General features: G+C 37.5%; 1 protein-coding gene across 1 annotated transcript; it reads left to right on the forward strand.

Moving 5' to 3' along the window:
* On the forward strand, positions 1–20,005 carry LOC144640044 (uncharacterized). The gene is given in 5 exon segments (XM_078499278.1): positions 1–538; positions 14,646–14,795; positions 16,259–16,444; positions 18,055–18,265; positions 19,369–20,005. Coding segments are annotated over 5 exon segments (1,626 nt in total). The 3' UTR covers positions 19,910–20,005.
* Positions 20,006–20,539: the final 534 nt, after the last annotated feature.

A 20,539-nucleotide genomic window follows, 5' to 3' on the forward strand; every position in this document is an offset into this window, starting at 1 on the left:
ATGACGTCACCAAAGAGACCCCCCACGACCAGACAAACACAAGAGCGAAGAAGAAAGCGCCGCGGCCCGCCGGCTGGCCGTCCACGCAAGATGATGGCGTCCGGCCGAAAGAAAGGAAGCAGAGAACAAAGTGGATCAGAAAACGAGGGAGGGAGGAGCGGAAAACGACAACCCCGGACGACCAGAAGCACGGAGAAAGGCTGGACAACACGAGCCGAACGAACACCCACGACCACGAAGAGACGAAAAAGAGCGGCGGACGAACGAGAAAGAACAGGCGCGGCGCGAGAACACCCAAAAAGCAACACGACCCGGAACACGACACGCGCGAAAACAGACATCACGACACACAGAGCAGACACGGACCATCGCGACACCCGGGCGCCGGGGGCGACCGCAAAAGAAGACCCGCGGCGGAAACGCACCCGGATGACAAGCGAGAGTGACAGGCGGAATGATGACACACACCCTGACACTGAGAACGCGCCGAAGCGACAGCAGGCCACACCCTCACTCAACCTGGGCGACATGACAACCTGTGTGGCCCAATAGATTTTCTAGTTTGTTTGTTTTTTTTTTTTTTTTTTTTTTTTTCTTTTTTTTTGGGGGGTATTGAAAAAACAACAAATCACTGATGAAAGATGAATTTATTAAATAGAACCGTGACATACGCGTGACAAAAAATTTACCTGAGTTCAGAATCACATCTCAAACAATCACGTGTTCTTCCAAAAGCTACTCGTTTTCAAACAACTAAACCTTCAAATTGAAAGTTGTTGCTGAGGTACAGACCGTTCAGAACAACTGCAAAATCGCCAGAGAATACGGGATGATACAGTGAATCTTCAGACCGTCCCAATTCGCCAGAACAAGTGGGTAAACTTTAGATGTTATAAAAACGAAACACGACGATGTGCTGTAAACGGTATTTGTCGAGTATCCTGTATTCAATCGAAACAAACTCTTTTGAAGTGGTTTCTTTTAGCAAAGAAGTCGTGGTATTATAAGTTTTCGGTTTTGAACAAAATTATTACATCCAGCCGATTTCTGTCAGATCGTGTTACAATGTTTACCAAGCCCGTGGGGACGACCGCTTCTGATTGGCCAGTTTCTGGTGTCGCCACAACAAGTCAAACAATAGCCTGCGAACAGGTCCCGAGTGGTTTTTCCGCGAGCGAAGCGAGCGGCGAACGCGAGCTATATAACTCCCCCTCGAGCCCCGCTCTTCCGCTCGCGGAAACCCCACTCGGGAGCCTCTTCGCAGGCTAGTCAAACAAATGTCGATTCCTTCTTCTCTTCAAGAGTCACGTTAGCGGTGTTTCTAAACATTAAAAGGCAAAGGAACAGAAACAGTCTCAGGCAGAAATTGTAGAAGAAATTGCGAGGAAATTGTTTAAGACATGCGGGATTTCGAATGCTCTCCACTGTTTAAAAAACGGTCACGTACGCCGACAAAATAATATTCTAGAGTCTCCAGAGCGACGAAGAAGAGACGAATAAAAACTTCATTCCTAACGCTGCTCCATAAAACCAAATAGCGTTTTAGGAGCCGCCACTAAAAAAAAAAGGTAATGACCAAGAATAAATTACAAACGTTTGTTAATGTTCGTTTGTTGACGATCGCTCGGCTTATAGATGAATACTTCATTCAAATTTGCATCTTTTAGGATGAAATGCTATAAGCCGAACCCCCAATTTCGTTGAGTTTTGACCAGTTCTCAGAGTAAGATTTGGTGAAAAAAATCGCTAGACTTATGGCCAATGATATTATTATTATTTGTCTTAACTTTCAGAAATCAAAAAATAAAAATAAAAAGAAAGAAATCAATTTGCAGCGGATGGGAACAATATCTCTTGGCCTTTCGGTCTGCTCTCGATCAGTCAGTTGATGGCAATCAAATTGAAGTGAACTGAAGTTTAGAAAGTTTAACATCAATTGTATTAGCAAACCTTTATTTGTCAGTTTGCTGTTTTCGATTCTTGTTTCATAATAACTTTTCCGAGTTTAGTGGCTTATAGCCACTTTGATTTGGCCTTGCCCCGAGGAAGGATAAGAAAACAACAAAACATTTTTGGCGTCCCCATTCTATTAAGGGAATGTCTTGAGCATTGCAGAAAGACAAAAAAGTTAGCATCAAAGTGGGTTTATCAACACATTAAGAAAGAAAAGTCCTTGACAGTTATTATTTTTCAGTTATAACCCTGGGCAGCATGGAATAATAATGACATTTTCGTTAGACGATTAGGATGATACAACCATGATTTCGATTATTTGGGAGGAAAAGTTTTTTTTCTGCGTGGTGAAAAGTTTTCCTTTTTTAATGGAGTTTTAGTGTTTGTATCTCTCAACCGTGTAGGTAAATAACAGTTGTCCTTAGCAATTAGCAGACTGTCAAGGACTTTTCTTTCTTAATGTGTTGATAAACCCACTTTGATGCTAACTTTTTTGTCTTTCTGCAGTGTTCAAGACATTCCGTTAAAACTGAGAATGGGGACGCCAAAAATGTTTTGTTCTTTTCTTCTCCTTCCTGGGGCAAGGCCAAAAAATGATCGAGTTCGCGTTGTGGGTTGGCGTAGTCTTTCTGAAAAACACCCACTCAAATTCGCGTCCAAAAATAATTTTTGCTGAAACTCTGGCAACTGAAAGACTTTACCGAGGCTAGAACTAAAACAGATTTGGTTTGATTCAAAATGATTTTCTGGCTCGCGTTAGGAGCCATTAAATATTTTGCCCCTTTGGGCCTGCTGCAACGCCTGAAAAATACTGAAGAAAAATAGGCATTTTTCGAGCCGCGCGCTGTCAAATATTTCAGTCATTCGCATCGAACACCAATAACTTTTTTATCAATTTCTTCATTAACATTTCTAGTTTTCTAAGAAAGTAGCAACTTTTCCCTCGATATATCTGGAAATGTGAAATCAAGGATGTAATGACCACTACTGATCGAAGTCGAACGAAAGTTAAAAAATGACCTTGATTTAGAAGCGAATATTTCAATTTCGGGACCTAGCTGATAACTCTACTCTACACAGCCGAAAAGTGTTGTCCTTTATCGGCTAAAATATGCATAATGACATGTTCGTTTTCAGTATTTTAAAAGTTATGACCGTTTGTATCAGCACATGTGCGAGTAATAACGACGACATAAGCGGAAATGTTGTTATTACTCGCACATCCGGCTGCTGATACCAGGCTGATACAAATTGTCATAACTTTTGAAATACTGCAAACGTACATGTGATTTTGCATATTTTAGCTGGTAAAAGTTGACATATATCGAGAAGCACAGTAAAATAACACCAAAAGAAATAAATCTTAATTTAAATTCCGGACAAAATGTACCTTATTCTAACTAATTTTAGCGCGTACTTAATTTCGCGAAAATTCGAGAGCCGAATTTCGCGATTATTAATTTTCGCGATTGCAGGAAGAATTAGAGGAAAAGTGTATTAAATTTCGTGACTTTGTCAGTGTTTTATGGATCAGTCATGCCGTAAAAGACTCAGGAACCACCTGAAATATACACAGGTCTTGCTCATTGTATCTACAAGGAGCCTGCAAACGTAAACTTCGAATTCATTGACTGTACTAAAGAGGTTTTGAACTAATTTACAAGCTCGAAACAGTAGAAGGTTGATAGTCAAAAACAAGACGAAAAGATATTTTTAAAGGTAGATAGTTGCAGTTCCAAACATTTAAAACTTTTATTGTTTTAATATAAAATATGGTATTAATTTTCGCGTGTTTATATTTCGCGCAATGTTTTTATCGCGCGTACTAAATTTCGTGATTATTTTAAAATCGCGAAAATCGCGAAAATTTGTACTCGCGAAAATTAGTAAAAAATAAGGTAGACGCAAGGGATATATTTCGGCAATGAAAACAACTTTTTAGCCGAAGATCATGTGTTTCATCCGATGCATGTGAGCATTTAGAAACCTTTGGATGAGATAACAAGCTACAAACAATTGTACTGTTGAACCCCTCCAATGTTTAAACAGTCAGTTGTATGAGGACAGAACGAGGAAGATGAATATCGTGGTAATCTTGTTGCTATCTGCGTTGACATACTCCGCTGCAAATCGTTTGTACATTGTTGAGTGTATTCATGTATTTTAAAAATGCTTTTATTTGTATCTATCTGGTTTAGGCTCTTACAAGAAAAGCAAATAACAAAAGAGTGAAAAGAATAATAACGATAACAAAGTAAGCCAAAACGCTGACAACATTGCGAGGACATTTAGGAACGGAAAAGCAAATTCTTTTGAAATCTTCGGATAACCAGCTACAGCTAATCACTGAATTGTTTTCCTTCCACAAGAGCGGCTGAGAAGATATAAAATCTTCTGGAAAAGAAGACACGCTTGTAAGCGAGTGATAACATTAAATTGAAATGAAATGCTGAAACAATTACCTTATTACATGAAATTTTCGCGACACGTTAATTTCGCGATTTTGAGGTGCGGGAATTTCGCGACACTTAAATTTCGCGTTTTTTCGAGAATTTTGTATTTTGAATCACTTTAATTTCGCGTTTTTGAGTAAGACACAATTTACATTTTCTTGGTAATATTATTTACCATGCCCTTGAATTAAATAAAGCGACTTCGCCAAAGGAACAATAACGTCAAAATTAACAAAAACGCAAGCACGGGACTAAATTTTGGCAAAAGCAACAACAGAGCAGTTTTCACAATGTCTACAAGATGGTCATACTTGTACGTACATGAGTTATTGTTCTTGAGTCAATTCGGACGACAACATTCCTTTACATTGATTTTAGTGGTACTAAACTTATTCTTTCTTGATTATTATCATAATGGGAGTCACTTTATTTTCGCGTCATGTTATGTTCGCAACACTTATTGTTCGCGTCACTTTAATTTCGCGATTTTTTTGGAATCGCGAAATTCACGAAATAAACGTGTCGCGAAAATTTCATGTAATAAGGTAGCTCACATCTAAGCTGTTACCTTTTCAAAACACCAAAAAGTCCGTTCTAGCCTGTGTACAGCCGTCCCGCTCCGCTCAAAAAAATCGCGGAGCCATGTCTGTTCCCTCCGCGATTTTTTTGAGCGGAGCGGGACGGCTGTACACAGGCTAGAAATTACATTTAGTATCTTTTCACACGGATTGTCTCAATCTATTTTAAGTAACTGCTGAAATAAACCGACTCTTGGGAATAAATATAGCTGAGGACCCCGAAGTTTGTTGTTGACCAGTGCGTATGTATAATATATAGATTTAGGCAAGCCTAAAATCGGAGCTCCCTGAAAGCAAACGGAAAATTCATGTTACCCCGGGCTTATTACAATTTAGTTACGCTCTAGAAAATATCCAACACAACATAAGGAAATACGGTTGACTGATTCACTACAACTAATGCCATCTGCTGCGGTGAAGTTAAACAAAACAGCACCGTGGCCAATAAACCTAAACGTTTTCGTTTGATCGTACGCAAAACATTAAATGGTAAGCACTCTTCTGTGATTTATTTCTTTATGCATTAAGCATCACAGAAAAAAGAGGTGCGTGAATGTTGAAATTCACGAAACTTAAAGATCTGAATGTGTTGGTTAGTCAATAGTCTTGCGATGTGCAATCATTCATAATGATTTTTGGTCAGTAAACTGACAAACTTACACTTTAATAAAGAACACAACTTTGGAGCTCAGTGGAACGTATTAATGGCAGTGAAATGGACTGTGTAAAGAGGACACCGTGGCACTTGTATATAGCTAATGTGTACATTTCAAAAGCTCACTCCCGGCCGGCAAGTTAATACTGTTATTATTTTTCAGTTATAACCCTGGGCAGCATGGAATAATAACGACATTTTCGTTAGACGATTAGGATGATACAACCATGATTTCGATTATTTGGGAGGAAAAGTTTTTTTCTGCGTGGTGAAAAGTTTTCCTTTTTTAATGGAGTTTTAGTGTTTGTATCTCTCAACCGTGTAGGTAAATAACAGTTGTCCTTAGCAATTAGCAGACTGTCAAGGACTTTTCTTTCTTAATGTGTTGATAAACCCACTTTGATGCTAACTTTTTTGTCTTTCTGCAGTGTTCAAGACATTCCGTTACAACTGAGAATGGGGACGCCAAAAATGTTTTGTTCTTTTCTTCTCCTTCCTGGGGCAAGGCCAAAAAATGATCGAGTTCGCGTTGTGGGTTGGCGTAGTCTTTCTGAAAAACACCCACTCAAATTCGCGTCCAAAAATAATTTTTGCTGAAACTCTGGCAACTGAAAGACTTTACCGAGGCTAGAACTAAAACAGATTTGGTTTGATTCAAAATGATTTTCTGGCTCGCGTTAGGAGCCATTAAATATTTTGCCCCTTTGGGCCTGCTGCAACGCCTGAAAAATACTGAAGAAAAATAGGCATTTTTCGAGCCGCGCGCTGTCAAATATTTCAGTCATTCGCATCGAACACCAATAACTTTTTTATCAATTTCTTCATAAACATTTCCAGTCTTCTAAGAAAGTAACAACTTTTCCCTCGATATATCTGGAAATGTGAAATCAAGGATATAATGACCACTACTGATCGGCATCGAACGAAAGTTAAAAAATGACCTTGATTTAGAAGCGAATATTTCAATTTCGGGACCTAGCTGATAGCTCTGCTCTACACAGCCAAAAAGTGTTGTCCTTTATCGGCTATGAATATCCTGGTAATCTTGTTGCGCGGAGGGAACAGACATGGCTCCGCGACTTTTTTGAGCGGAGCGGGACGGCTGTACACAGGCTAGACCGGACTTTTTGGTGTTTTGAAAAGGTAACAGCTTAGATGTGAGCTAATTGTTTCAGCATTTCATTTCAATTTAATGTTATCACTCGCTTACAAGTGTGTCTTCTTTTTCAGAAGATTTTATATCTTCTCAGCCGCTCTTGTTGAAGGAAAACAATTCAGTGATTAGCTGTAGCTGGTTATCCGAAGATTTCAAAAGAATTTTCTTTTCCGTTCCTAAATGTCCTCGCAATGTTGTCAGCGTTTTGGCTTACTTTGTTATTGTTATTATTCTTTTCACTCTTTTGTTATTTGCTTTTCTTGTAAGAGCCTAAACCAGATAGATACAAATAAAGGCATTTTTAAAATACATGAATACACTCAACAATGTACAAACGATTTGCAGCGGAGTATGTCAACGCAGATAGCAACAAGATTACCACGATATTCATCTTCCTCGTTCTGTCCTCATACAACTGACTGTTTAAACATTGGAGGGGTTCAACAGTACAATTGTTTGTAGCTTGTTATCTCATCCAAAGGTTTCTAAATGCTCACATGCATCGGATAAAACACATGATCTTCGGCTAAAAAGTTGTTTTCATTGCCGAAATATATCCCTTGTGTCTATCTTATTCTAACTAATTTTCGCGAGTACAAATTTTCGCGATTTTCGCGATTTTAAAATAATCACGAAATTTAGTACGCGCGATAAAAACATTGCGCGAAATATAAACACGCGAAAATTAATACCATATTTTATATCAAAACAATAAAAGTTTTAAATGTTTGGAACTGCAACTATCTACCTTTAAAAATATCTTTTCGTCTTGTTTTTGACTATCAACCTTCTAGTGTTTCGAGCTTGTAAATTAGTTCAAAACCCCTTTAGTACAGTCAATGAATTCGAAGTTTACGTTTGCAGGCTCCTTGTAGATACAATGAGCAAGACCTGTGTATATTTCAGGTGGTTCCTGAGTCTTTTACGGCATGACTGATCCATAAAACACTGACAAAGTCACGAAATTTAATACACTTTTCCTCTAATTCTTCCTGCAATCGCGAAAATTAATAATCGCGAAATTCGGCTCTCGAATTTTCGCGAAATTAAGTACGCGCTAAAATTAGTTAGTAGAAACTCGGCTGTGTTCTATTGGAAATCCGTGAATCTGATTGGTTCTCCCACTGATTTCTATTCGCCGATAGAAAACAGTCGCGCGCTCGCGTAGCTCTTTAAGCGGTAAATTTTCTTGATTTTTGTCTTCAAAGTGCACAATATTATAGGCTTTGGACTGAAATCCTTTAGAGTTTCTACTAAAACAATTAGACTACTCGCCCTCGTTTTCTATGAGCGATAGTCAACTCGGCTGCGCCTCGTTGACTATTTGCTCATAGAAAACTCGGGCTTGTAGTCTAATTGTTAATTAGAATAAGGTACATTTTGTCCGGAATTTAAATTAAGATTTATTTCTTTTGGTGTTATTTTACTGTGCTTCTCGATATATGTCAACTTTTACCAGCTAAAATATGCAAAATCACATGTACGTTTGCAGTATTTCAAAAGTTATGACAATTTGTATCAGCCTGGTATCAGCAGATGTGCGAGTAATAACAACATTTCCGCTTATGTCGTCGTTATTACTCGCACATGTGCTGATACAAACGGTCATAACTTTTAAAATACTGAAAACGTACATGTGATTATGCATATTTTAGCCGATAAAGGACAACACTTTTCGGCTGTGTAGAGTAGAGTTATCAGCTAGGTCCCGAAATTGAAATATTCGCTTCTAAATCAAGGTCATTTTTTAACTTTCGTTCGACTCCGATCAGTATAGTGGTCATTATATCCTTGATTTCACATTTCCAGATAAATCGAGGGAAAAGTTGCTACTTTCTTAGAAAACTAGAAATGTTTATGAAGAAATTGATAAAAAAGTTATTGGTGTTCGATGCGAATGACTGAAATATTTGACAGGGGCTCGAAAAATGCCTATTTTTCTTCAGTATTTTTCAGGCGTTGCAGCAGGCCCAAAGGGGCAAAATATTTAATGGCTCCTAACGCGAGCCAGAAAATCATTTTGAATCAAACCAAATCTGGTTTAGTTCTAGCCTCGGTAAAGTCTTTCAGTGGCCAGAGTTTCAGCAAAAATTATTTTTGGACGCGATTTTGAGTGGGTGTTTTTCGGAAAGACGGCCTCTTAAATATTAAAGCAAGAAAGTCATTTAAGTGCTGGCAACGCCAACCCACCACACGAACTCCATCATTTTTTGACCTTGCCCCAGGAAGGAGAAGAAAAGAACAAAACATTTTTGGCGTCTCCATTCTTTTAACGGAATGTCTTGAGCATTGCAGAAAGACAAAAAAGTTAGCACCAAAGTGGGCTTATCAACACATTAAAAAAGAAAAGTCCTTGACAGTCTGCTAATTGCTAAGGACAACTGTTATTTCCCTACACGGTTGAGAGATACAAACACTAAAACTCCATTAAAAAAGGAAAACTTTCACCACGCAGAAAAAAAACTTTTCCTCCCAAATAATCGAAATCATGGTTGTATCATCCTAATCGTCTAACGTATCATCCTAATCGTCTAACGAAAGTGACATTCAGGTCTTTTAGTTTCGTGAATTTCCATGCTGCCCAGGGTTATAACTGAAAAATAATAACAGTATTAACTTGCCGGTGGAGTGAGCTTTTGAAATGTACACATTAGCTATTAACAAGTGAGTGTCCTCTTTACACAGTCCATTTCACTGCCATTAATACGTTCCACTGAGCTCCAAAGTTGTGTTCTTTATTAAAGTGTAAGTTTGTCAGTTTACTGACCAAAAATCATTGTGAATGATTGCACATCGCAAGACTATTGACTAACCAACACATTCAGGTCTTTTAGTTTCGTGAATTTCAACATTCACGCACTTCTTTTTTCTGTGATGCTTAATGCATAAAGAAATAAATCACAAAAGAGTGCTTACCATTTAATATTTTGCGTACGATCAAACGAAAACGTTTAGGTTTATTGGCCACGGTGCTGTTTTGTTTAACTTCACCGCAGCAGATGGCATTAGTTGTAGTGAATCAGTCAACCGTATTTCCTTATGTTGTGTTGGATATTGTCTAGAGCGTAACTAAATTGTAATAAGCCCGGGGTAACATGAATTTCCCGTTTGCTTTCGGGTTTAAATAAGGCTAAACCCGCTGTTCCAGAGGATGGTTTTGCTATTAAAATAGGCTATAGCTTTGCGGAATTTAGACCTGAATTGGTAAAACTGATTTTTGCCAGCCCAAATAAATTCCAAACAATGAATCTTATTCGTAACATTACTGGTAAGGGTATATAAGACATTTATTACTTGGTTACTTTTTCATGTTAAGTGAAAATTATATAAATCTTTTGTGATTAAAGATTGCAAAGATGGGTCTTTCAGATGAGAGGAGTTAGGGAAACCATTAAAAGACAAAAGACAACACATTCTTTCATTTTTACATGCTTGTAAGTTTCTCGACATTTTATGCCACATGTGTTAACTGCCAACAATCAGTGACTTTACTTGCTCCTTACACGAGCATAATCTTGAACGATTTACAAGGAAAGTGAGAAATATCGTTAAAATGGTACATCCACAGTACAGTTTCAAAACTCCACTCCACGTGCAAGTTAATACTTTTATTTTCCTACGATGCCACAGTTTTTTTTGCAACTTTTTTTTCAGTTATAACCCTGGGCAGCAGTGGATGATCAGTAATGACAATTTCATTAGAATATTAAAATGATACAGCCCTGGCTTCTTTATTTAGGAGGAAAAGTTACTTTTTTTTTTCAATGGAGTTTGATGTTTGTATCTTTTAACCATGTTGGTGCTTGGATAGCTGCTTCCGCGGATAAAATAATCAGAGGTTTACTTATATATGAATTTTTTTTTATTTTTTTTTCGAATGATGATTTAAGTCTAAAGGAGTGACTTCTTACTGAAAACTTGTGAGTCTACTTTTTTCAGCCTTATATAATTGTGTGTATTAGGATTGGAACATTAACAATCTGGTAAGAAAAGATGGAATTCAGGAAAGCAGTACACCACTTTGAAATATTCTCATATGACACCAAAAGCAAATACTTTTTAATTTGGGTTTCGTTTTTGACGTGCAAAATTATGAAAAAATACACAGGATAATTACTAAATGGACCTTGATTTAAATAGCTGCCTACAGGATATTTTTCCTTTTGTGATTTTGCATTTGGAGCTGTGAAGGTTTTTATTAAAAATGTTTTGTGTGTAGTTCTGCCAAGGTGTTAAGTGGAGCTTATTTTCTTTTTTCATTTTGATTTCAAAGGGTCGTGACGTACAAATAATTTTTTAAAACTGATCACAATAAAAATAGACGCCTTTAATGTTTAAACAATTGTTAGCAAATGTGCTGGAAGTCAATGAGCGCGGTATCATTGAGAGGCGGCAATGGTTCATTCCATTCACGAAATTAAACAAATCTAAAAGTTATTTTTATGCGTTCGGAAAAGTTTTTCGTTATTTCAATGGAGTTTAATGTTTGTATTTTTTAACCATGTTGGTGCTTGGATAGCTGCTTCTGCGGATAATATCAAAGAGGTTTACTTTATATATGAATTTTTTTATTTATTTATTTTTTCGAATCAGTGTCATGATTGTTATCAAGAAGTCTAAAGGAGTGACTTCTTACTGAAAACTTGTGGGTCTACTTTTGTTCAGCCTTGTATAATTGTGTGTATTAGGATTGGAACATTAACAATCTGGTAAGAAAAGATGGAATTCAGGAAAGCAGTACACCACTTTGAAATATTCTCATATGACACCAAAAGCAAATACTTTTTAATTTGGGTTTCGTTTTTGACGTGCAAAATTATGAAAAAGTACACAGGATAATTATTAAATGGACCTTGATTTTAATAGCTGCCCACAGGATATTTTTCCTTTTGTGATTTTGCATTTGGAGCTGTGAAGGTTTTAATTAAAAATGTTTTGTGTAGTTCTGCCAAGGTGTTAAGTGGCGCTTATTTTCTTTTTTCATTTTGATTTCAAAGGGTCGTGACGTACAAATAATTTTTTTAAAACTGATCACAATAAAAATAGACGCCTTTAATGTTTAAACAATTGTTAGCAAATGTGCTGGAAGTCAATGAGCGCGGTATCATTAAAAGGCGGCAATGGTTCATTCCATTCACAAAATTAAACAAACTTAATGGCTCTTAAGTATATATATAAATACGACTAAATGTACTTCATTAAAATTTCAGTGCGATAACTATATAAAACTAACTGACTGTTTCTGTTTCTCACACTCATTTTCAGGTGTGGACAAATCCCGGGACAAATCAAGACGGCAACGAAAATGACTATTGGCGTGGTTTTGTTACTATCTGCGTTAGCATACTCCTCTGCAAATGGTTTGTACATTGTTGAGTGTATATGTATGTGCGTATTTACTAGATGCCTTCATTGCAACGATCTGGTTTAAGGTGGCCCGCGGGTATTTCCGGGAGCGTTGGTGCTATTTTTTAAATCGATTTTTGGGCATGGAAACCATAACGGATTTCTCTGTTTCTTGTTAGTCGAAATAACAAATGTTTAAATTTTATAAAGCTTTAAAATTTGGAACAAACAAAAACAATGAACACGAAATATTAGCACTTTTAAATTAACCTATTTTTTTTTAATAAAACGCGGATATTTTCTAAACGCGAAGATAGATTTTTTTCTTATTGCTGTAAATAAGTTAAAATTATCCAAGAATTCATGTGAGCAAGTTTCAACGCAATCTGCTGGGTAGAAATTTCTGCACAGTTGACTGTTAGATTTTAGCTTAAATATATTATGCTTGTGTATTTTTACCAGTTATTACAACAACGCTTGTGTAATGTTTAGAATGCATTGATTATTTGAAAGCTTAATACCAGCTAAAACAATGCTGAACATTCTGAAAAGATCGGAAACTCCTAGCAAAAGTAATAAGCAAATAAAACAGAAGAGGTTTACGGTGCGTAAAATGTATTTTTTTTTTGAAATATTCATTGTTTTTCGAACTACAAAAAAAACTACCGATTTTTTTTCTTTTATTTTTAAGTATGAGAAAATCCAGCATGTACACAAACTCCTTATCTAGTTTCGTTTGTGCAATCTGGATGCAACTCACCGAATTCAACTTGCGAAGATAGCTACTTCTCGTCTTCCATTTTGAAGCGCTTTTAGAAACCCTTGTGTTCCATTAAAAAACTCATTAATAATTCACAAAGAAAATACAAAAGAAATTAATGTTTAATGAGTGTCTTTATATCTGATAAAGACACGGCTAAACTTTACGTCCAATTTTCTAGGCCAAAATAACTCCAAATCTAAATATTAGTGCAAGAATGAGTTGATCTACATCAGAAGATTTTTAAGCCGTTCAATAACTTCGCAGTTCGTGTTTTATCAAGTCTAAAACACTCGGCTGCGCCTCGTGTTTTAAACTTGATAAAACACTGCTGCTCATTTATTAAACATTACGTAAATTATTCAAACTTGTCGCATTCTCAAGATTATTTAGCACCTGGAGATGAACGCCCGTTTATTTCAAGGTGCTAAAAAATCTTGGGAATGCGGCAAGTTTGAATAATTAACTGGAACACAAGGGTTTCCAAAGCGCTTCAAAATGGAAGTCGAAAGGTAGCTATCTTCACGTATTAAATTCGGCGAGTTGCATTAAGACTACACACACGAAATGTACATGCTGGATTTTCTCGTACTTTAAAATAAAAGATAAAAAAAAACGGTAGTTTTTTTGTAGTTCGAAAAACAATGAATATTTCAAAAAAAAAAAAAATACATTTTACGCACCGTAAACCTCTTCTGTTTTATTTGCTTATTACTTTTGCTAGGAGATTCCGATCTTTTCAGAATGTTCAGCATTGTTTTAGCTGATATTAAGCTTTCAAATAATCAATGCATTCTAAACATTACACAAGCGTTGTTGTAATAACTGGTAAAAATACACAAGCATAGTATATTTAAGCTAAAATCTAACAGTCAACTGTGCAGAAATTTCTACCCAGTAGATTGCGTTGAAACTTGCTCACATGAATTCTTGGATAATTTTAACTTATTTACAGCAATAAGAAAAAAATCTATCTTCGCGTTTAGAAAATATCCGCGTTTTATTAAAAAAAAATAGGTTAATTTAAAAGTGCTAATATTTCGTGTTCATTGTTTTTGTTTGTTCCAAATTTTAAAGCTTTATAAAATTTAAACATTTGTTATTTCGACTAACAAAAAACAGAGAAATCCGTTATGGTTTCCATGGCCAAAAATCGATTTAAAAAATAGCACCAACGCTCCCGGAAATACCCGCGGGCCACCTTTAGCTGGCAAGCAATTTTTTCATTACCGTTACAAGTATAATCAAACAAGCGAAAGGACGTTTTCAATCACAAAGTAAACTAAACACGCTAAAAATATAACTAAGACATTCAATAGCGGTAAGAAAAAGTCTTTTAAGTCTAATGAAACACCTCTTTCTTAGCTTATACTGAGCCGGAGAACTGAGTAAAACAAAAGTTTCAACAAACGTAGCGTGGAAGGTACAAATTGCTGAAAAGAAACACTTGGAAGGCATTGGTAGAGTTTAACTAGAAAGAGAATGAGAAACGCTAAGTTCGAGGCTGGCTTTGCCAGAACTGTAATCTCGATATTTTAACTTATAACCTTTTCTCTAGGATTGTTACCTTTTCGACTTTTTTATTAACTAAATGACGAACATCGTAAAAAGCATACCTCCTCTGTTGGGACAAAACATGTACAGCTGAGGGTTCTAGCGGTTGTTGTTGACCAGTGCACAAATGCTAGCTCGTTGACTCTGCTCAACAGTTTCTTTACAACAACGTTCTATTTCTTTCATCTAGTTTGCAGCGTCCAAACAGAGGATGGAAAGACCTGTCATTTCCCATTTAAGTACGCCGGTATTGTGTTTTATGGCTGCACAACTTATGATGGCAACATACCATGGTGTGGCGTGGATGATATTGAGGACGGAGACTGGAGAAATTGTTCAGGTATAACATGACCTTTAAGGTCGCGGGGGACACCTTAGGCTCATCATTATGCATTTATTTAAAGCGTATGCACGAAGTACAACGACTGACATCGACAGCTTTACGAGATATTTATGACTGACAACAATATGGGCGCGTGCGCGTGCTTTGTAAAAAAATCCCTGTTTCTTTGATATTTTAACCAATTTAAAACAACACTTAGCGATATACGTTCATATAGATTGTAGGAAGTCTTTGAGCTTATTTTCATTTAAAATTGAATATTTCTGCAACTCAGAGTAATCACAAAAATATTCGGCATAAACAATCGTGTCCTTTTTAAAAAACGCATTGTTCTCACCATAAAAGCGTGGAATATAATTATCATAATTACATCTCTCCTTGGCAAAATGATCGTATTTAGGTCGGGACACCTTCGGAAATCTCAAAGTTTGGACTTTTCCGACAATTTTGTGGCAGAGAATACAGCACGGATACAGAACTTCATGACTTGCCACTGCAGATAGGTAAACTATGAATACTGTAGTGTGTCATAACAGAAGCAGAATTTTAAAAGAGCGCTTTTAGAAAGAGGTAGAAGACATTGAATTCAAAATTGCACACTGAAACCGCCATAACTTGCTGGCAAACTTTAAATTTAAAAATCCGCTTCTGTTATGACACTCTAGAGGTATTGACTGATTAGTTTTTGATAAGATCACAGTGTGCTGTCTCCTACTCGTTCCGCAAACTCTGCCACAAAATCATGTTTTCCCCGATTTGGCACTAACGAGGCTATAACATCGCCGTTAAATGCAATCTACCAAATAAAAGATGACATTCACAATCTTTCATCATTTCTTTATGTCTCTGTAAAATTTGAGCTTAATCGCACCCATAACAGCTGAGAAATAAGCGTTTTAAAAGATGCAGGTCAAGCAAAATTTCCCTTCATGAATTTATTCATGCTGAACGTATCCCCCGCGACCTTAATACTTACTTCTCTCAGCGTTAAGGTGGCTCAACTGGATTTTTTAGGGGCAACACCGCTCAAGTTTGAGAATTGACTACGTCGCCATTAACAATGCTATCGAAAAACGATCACCACAGTTGTAGTAGATAAAGATGAAACAGTGGTGGGGATTGCTTTGGTCGATTGCGAGAAAAAAGAAATTTGAAAATCACTTGTAAATCAGTTGTAAATCACTCGCCTGACAGCTCGTGATTTAGAAGCTTTTCTCGTGTTCTCCCAACATCCCACGTGGCTTTATTACGCCAGTAAAGCCCTAGAAAGTGTGGTCTATTGCTTAAATATGACCTGTAACACTAACTTCTCTCAGCGTTAAAGTGTTAAGCATCCAGTGTCAACAACTGGTTAGTTACTATCTGTTGTTTGATAAAATTTCTTTAAAAACTGATTAAGATCGATTTAAAAAATAATATAACCATTTTTAACTTTAAAGCTTTTAATTTTTGTGTCTTAGCTTCCTCGCTTTTGGCATTAGAAGATGCGAAAGCCGAGTGCAGCGTCCAAACAGAGGATGGAAAGACCTGTCATTTCCCATTTAAGTATAACGGTTACGTGTTTTATGGCTGCACAACTTATGATGGCAACATACCATGGTGTGGCGTGGATGATATTGAGGACGGACACTGGGGAAATTGTTCAGGTATAATATGACCTTTAACACTAACTTCTCTCAGCGTTAAAGTGTTAAACATCCAGTGTCAACAATTCAGCAATTCATTGGTTTTGTAGTTAACATTTGTTTTTTGATAAATTTGATCGATTTTAAAAATAATATAACCATTTGTAACTTTTAAGCTTTTAGTTTTTGTGTCTTACTCGCTTATCGCATTAGCAAAGCTACATTTAAACTAAACTTAACGTTATAAACCACCTTTGCTTTTCTCCCTTCTACTCTACTCTACTCTACTCTACTCCTCCCACTCCACTCCACTCTACTCTACTCTACTCTACTCTACTCTACTCTACTCTACTCTACTCCTCCCACTCCACTCCACTCTACTCTACTCTACTCTACTCCACTCCACTCTACTCTACTCTACTCTACTCTCCTCTACTCCACTCCACTCTACTCTACTCTACTCTACTCTACTCTACTCTACTCTACTCTACTCTACACCACTCCACTCTACTCCACTCTACTCTACTCTACTCCACTCTACTCTTCCTTTCCCTACTCTACTCTACTCCACTCCACTCCACTCCACTCCACTCCACTCCACTCCACTCGAGCGAGCTGTGTGTGTTGTTCGCTGTGTAAGATGTCAGAAAATCTCAAGTGTTCAGTAAAGTTGTGTTTTAAACGTACCAGCCATCGTATTTATTCGTCGTCCCTGTGACAGTCGCATCAAAAATGTGACACTCGCTTTAACGGGTTGTTAGCACATGAATATCTTTAAAAAATGTATTTGTCATGACAATGCAACGATCTGGTTTAAGCTGGCAAGCACTTTTTCATTACGCTTACTAGTAATTAAACAAGCGAAAGAACGTTTTAAATCACAAAGTAAACTAAACACGCTAAAAATAACTAAGACATTCAATAGCGGTAAGAAAAAGACTTTAAGTCTAATGAAACACCTTTTCCTTAGCTGATACGGAGCCGGAGAACTGAGTAAAACAAATGTTTTAACAAACGTAGCGTGGAAGGTACAAATTGCTAAGAAGAAACACTTGGAAGGTATTGGTAAAGTTTAACTAAAAAGAGAATGAGAAACGCTAAGTTCGAGGCTGGCTTTGCCAGAACTGTAATCTCAAAGCTTATTTTTAAAAAGCCAAAGAACCCCGATAAAGTGTTAAGCATCCAGTGTCAACAATTCAACAGTTCATTGGTTTTAAATTTTTTTTACCATTTTTAACTTTTAAGCTTTTAATTTTTGTGTCTTACTAGCTTATCGCATTAGTAAAGCTTTATTTTAACTAACCTTAACGTTAAAAACCACCTTTGCTTTTCTCCCTTCTACTCTACTCTACTCTACTCTACTCTACTCTACTCTACTCTACTCTACTCTACTCTACTCTACTCTGCTCTACTCTACTCTACTCTACTCCACTCCACTCCACTCCACTCCACTCCACTCCACTCCACTCTACTCTACTCTACTCTACTCTAAAATCGGGCCAGTCAAGGTTTAAATGTTGAAAGATGTCGCATCAAATATGTGACACTCATTTTAACGGGTTGTTAGCACATGAATATCTTTTAAAAAAATGTATTTGTCATGACAATTTTATTTTCCTCACTCCTATAAGGTTTCAACTGTGGCTTGAGGGACGACGGTTCTCGTATCGTGGGTGGTGAAGACGCCAAAGAAGGCTGCTGGCCGTGGCAGGCTAGGCTGCTCACTAAGTCAGGCTTTAATTTCTGTGGTGGATCTCTTATTGATGAACAATGGGTGGTCACTGCTGCTCATTGTGTTTGAGAATGATTCTCCAGGCGATTTATTAGTAGGGTTGGTAACTCGTCTAGATAGTGAGAGGAACGTTTAGGCAAGAGTTGCCAGAATGCTTTCAACTGGATAATAGCAGTGAAGCGCAGCAAGTAAAAAACCAAACCAATTTCTTTCAACGTTTTATTTAATTACTGTACTTAGTTATACACTAAATCAATACTCTCGTTAGCCAGAGGAATGGCCTAGTTGTTTGAGGCGTTGTGTCCTAATCGTTTGGTTTTGGTAGGGACTGGTTTGAATCTGTCTGAGCTTCTTGTATTGTGTCAGAAAATAGCTTAATCTCACAGTAACCCTCTCCTCGAAGGAACTTATATGGACATCGATGAATTGCTGGGACATAATATGATACAAATGACTATCATCCATTACAGGAAGGGAAGAATCGCCTACACTGAGAAATACTTACCGTAAACGATCTAATAAACGCCTACTCTGAAATAAACGCCTCGAATCTAATAGACGCCCCCTTGAGGTGCGAAGTTTGTATTAGACGCCCCTCTCTAATAAACATCCCGTGTCTAATAGACACCCCCTCCCCCCTTCCCTACAAGAATCGCCTCAAAAACCAAGGTAACGCTCTATAGAGTGAAATCACGCAATTTATTTAGTTTCTTGCTTGACTCGGACATCAAGGAGACCAACGATGCCAACATGGTTGACCCCAATGACGATGAAGACATCGATATCGAACTATGAACGACAACTCCAGGCTTTGCAATAGTGCAAAATAGATTAGTATCCTATTCACAAACAATGTTTTCTATCTTACTCCGTCGAGCAAACTACGCGTCTTTTTTGTATTGTTGAAGTTGTTACAGTTAAAGTGATATAAACGCCTCACATTCCTTAACAACCCCCCTAGGGCTCCTTAAAGTTAATAGACGCCCCAGGCATTTATAAGATCATTTACGGTATTAAGACAACTATCCAAGTGGAAACGATAAGGGAGTCGAGTTCTTTTTAAAGGCCAATATGCTACTTACGTTAAATTTCAATATAATATATTTCTCTTTCGAATTCGGCTGACAACGATAATGCTTCACACCCTAGACAAGTTGGATATCACAAATGTGAAATCCGGCAGTTATGATAAGTTGTGTTTATTTTACTGTAGGTTCGGACACACAAATGCATTTATAGGCTACTCTTCGCAAAAGCTGCATGTTGAAAAGATCAAAGTACATGAAGACTACCAGTACGGATTTGGGTACAAACACGACATCGCGCTCCTAAAACTGAAGCCCAGCGCAATACTTGGTGAAAATGTCGGGCTCGTGAACCTTCCAGACAAGAACGTCGCCCTGGTACCAGGCAAGGAATGCTTTATTACAGGCTGGGGAGCAATATCATCCGGGGGCATAATGCAAAATTACCTTCAGGAAGCGGCAGTGCCAATCGTTTCCGAAAAAAAATGTAAAGAGGCCTACGGATCAGTCATTCACGACTCCATGATCTGCGCTGGTTTTGACAAGGGAGGGGTGGATGCCTGTCAAGGTGATAGTGGGGGTCCCTTGGTGTGCAAGTTCAATGGCAAGTGGTACCTCGAGGGAATTACAAGCTGGGGGCACGGGTGCGCTAGGCCTAACTACTATGGCGTCTATGCCAATGTGCGCTACCTTCAAGAATGGGTCGAGAAGACGATGAAGGACAACTAAGGATAACCTCACGATCAGGGTAGATAAGCAACGCTGTTGTGAAGAAAAGCAAATGTAGAAATGTGAGGTATAATAATAAAATCAGCAAGAGCATTATTTCTGTGTGTTTGAGTACTTTTTTCTACTAATATGGGATATTTTAGTAAATTCTCGACAACTGTTATTACATTTCTAGCTTTCTGATTACCTCAAAAACTACAATTGTCAGGGAAAAGCCGGAGTTTTACCTTATATCGAAATGGCGCGCAATGTCTGCCGACAAGATTTTTTTAACAACAAATTTGGGCGACTTTAGGGACCATTCATTATTTATGCCAGGGGGTGGGCTGGCAAGATTCATTATAGACAAAACCAAAACATGTTGACCCCCTTCCAAACAAAAGAAAAACATAATGACCCCCCCCCCCCAAAAAAAAAGGAACTAGCCTACTAACAACCAGTGTTTATTTTGAAAAAAAAAATAGCCTGCGTAGCAGGCTCGCACTTAAAAACAAACTAGTGACGAAAACACTAGTGAAGGAGAAAGTGACAGTAAGAAGGACATCGTTCTTGTGCACCACAGTAGCTCAGTGTCCTCGGAGAGTGAAAACAATACGGAGGAAATTCCCCTGGTGCCAGTTATATTCCGCC

The sequence above is a fragment of the Oculina patagonica genome, chromosome 2, assembly GCF_052425735.1.
Source record: "Oculina patagonica isolate OP01 chromosome 2, crgOcupat, whole genome shotgun sequence".
In the NCBI taxonomy this organism is placed as follows: domain Eukaryota; kingdom Metazoa; phylum Cnidaria; class Anthozoa; order Scleractinia; family Oculinidae; genus Oculina; species Oculina patagonica.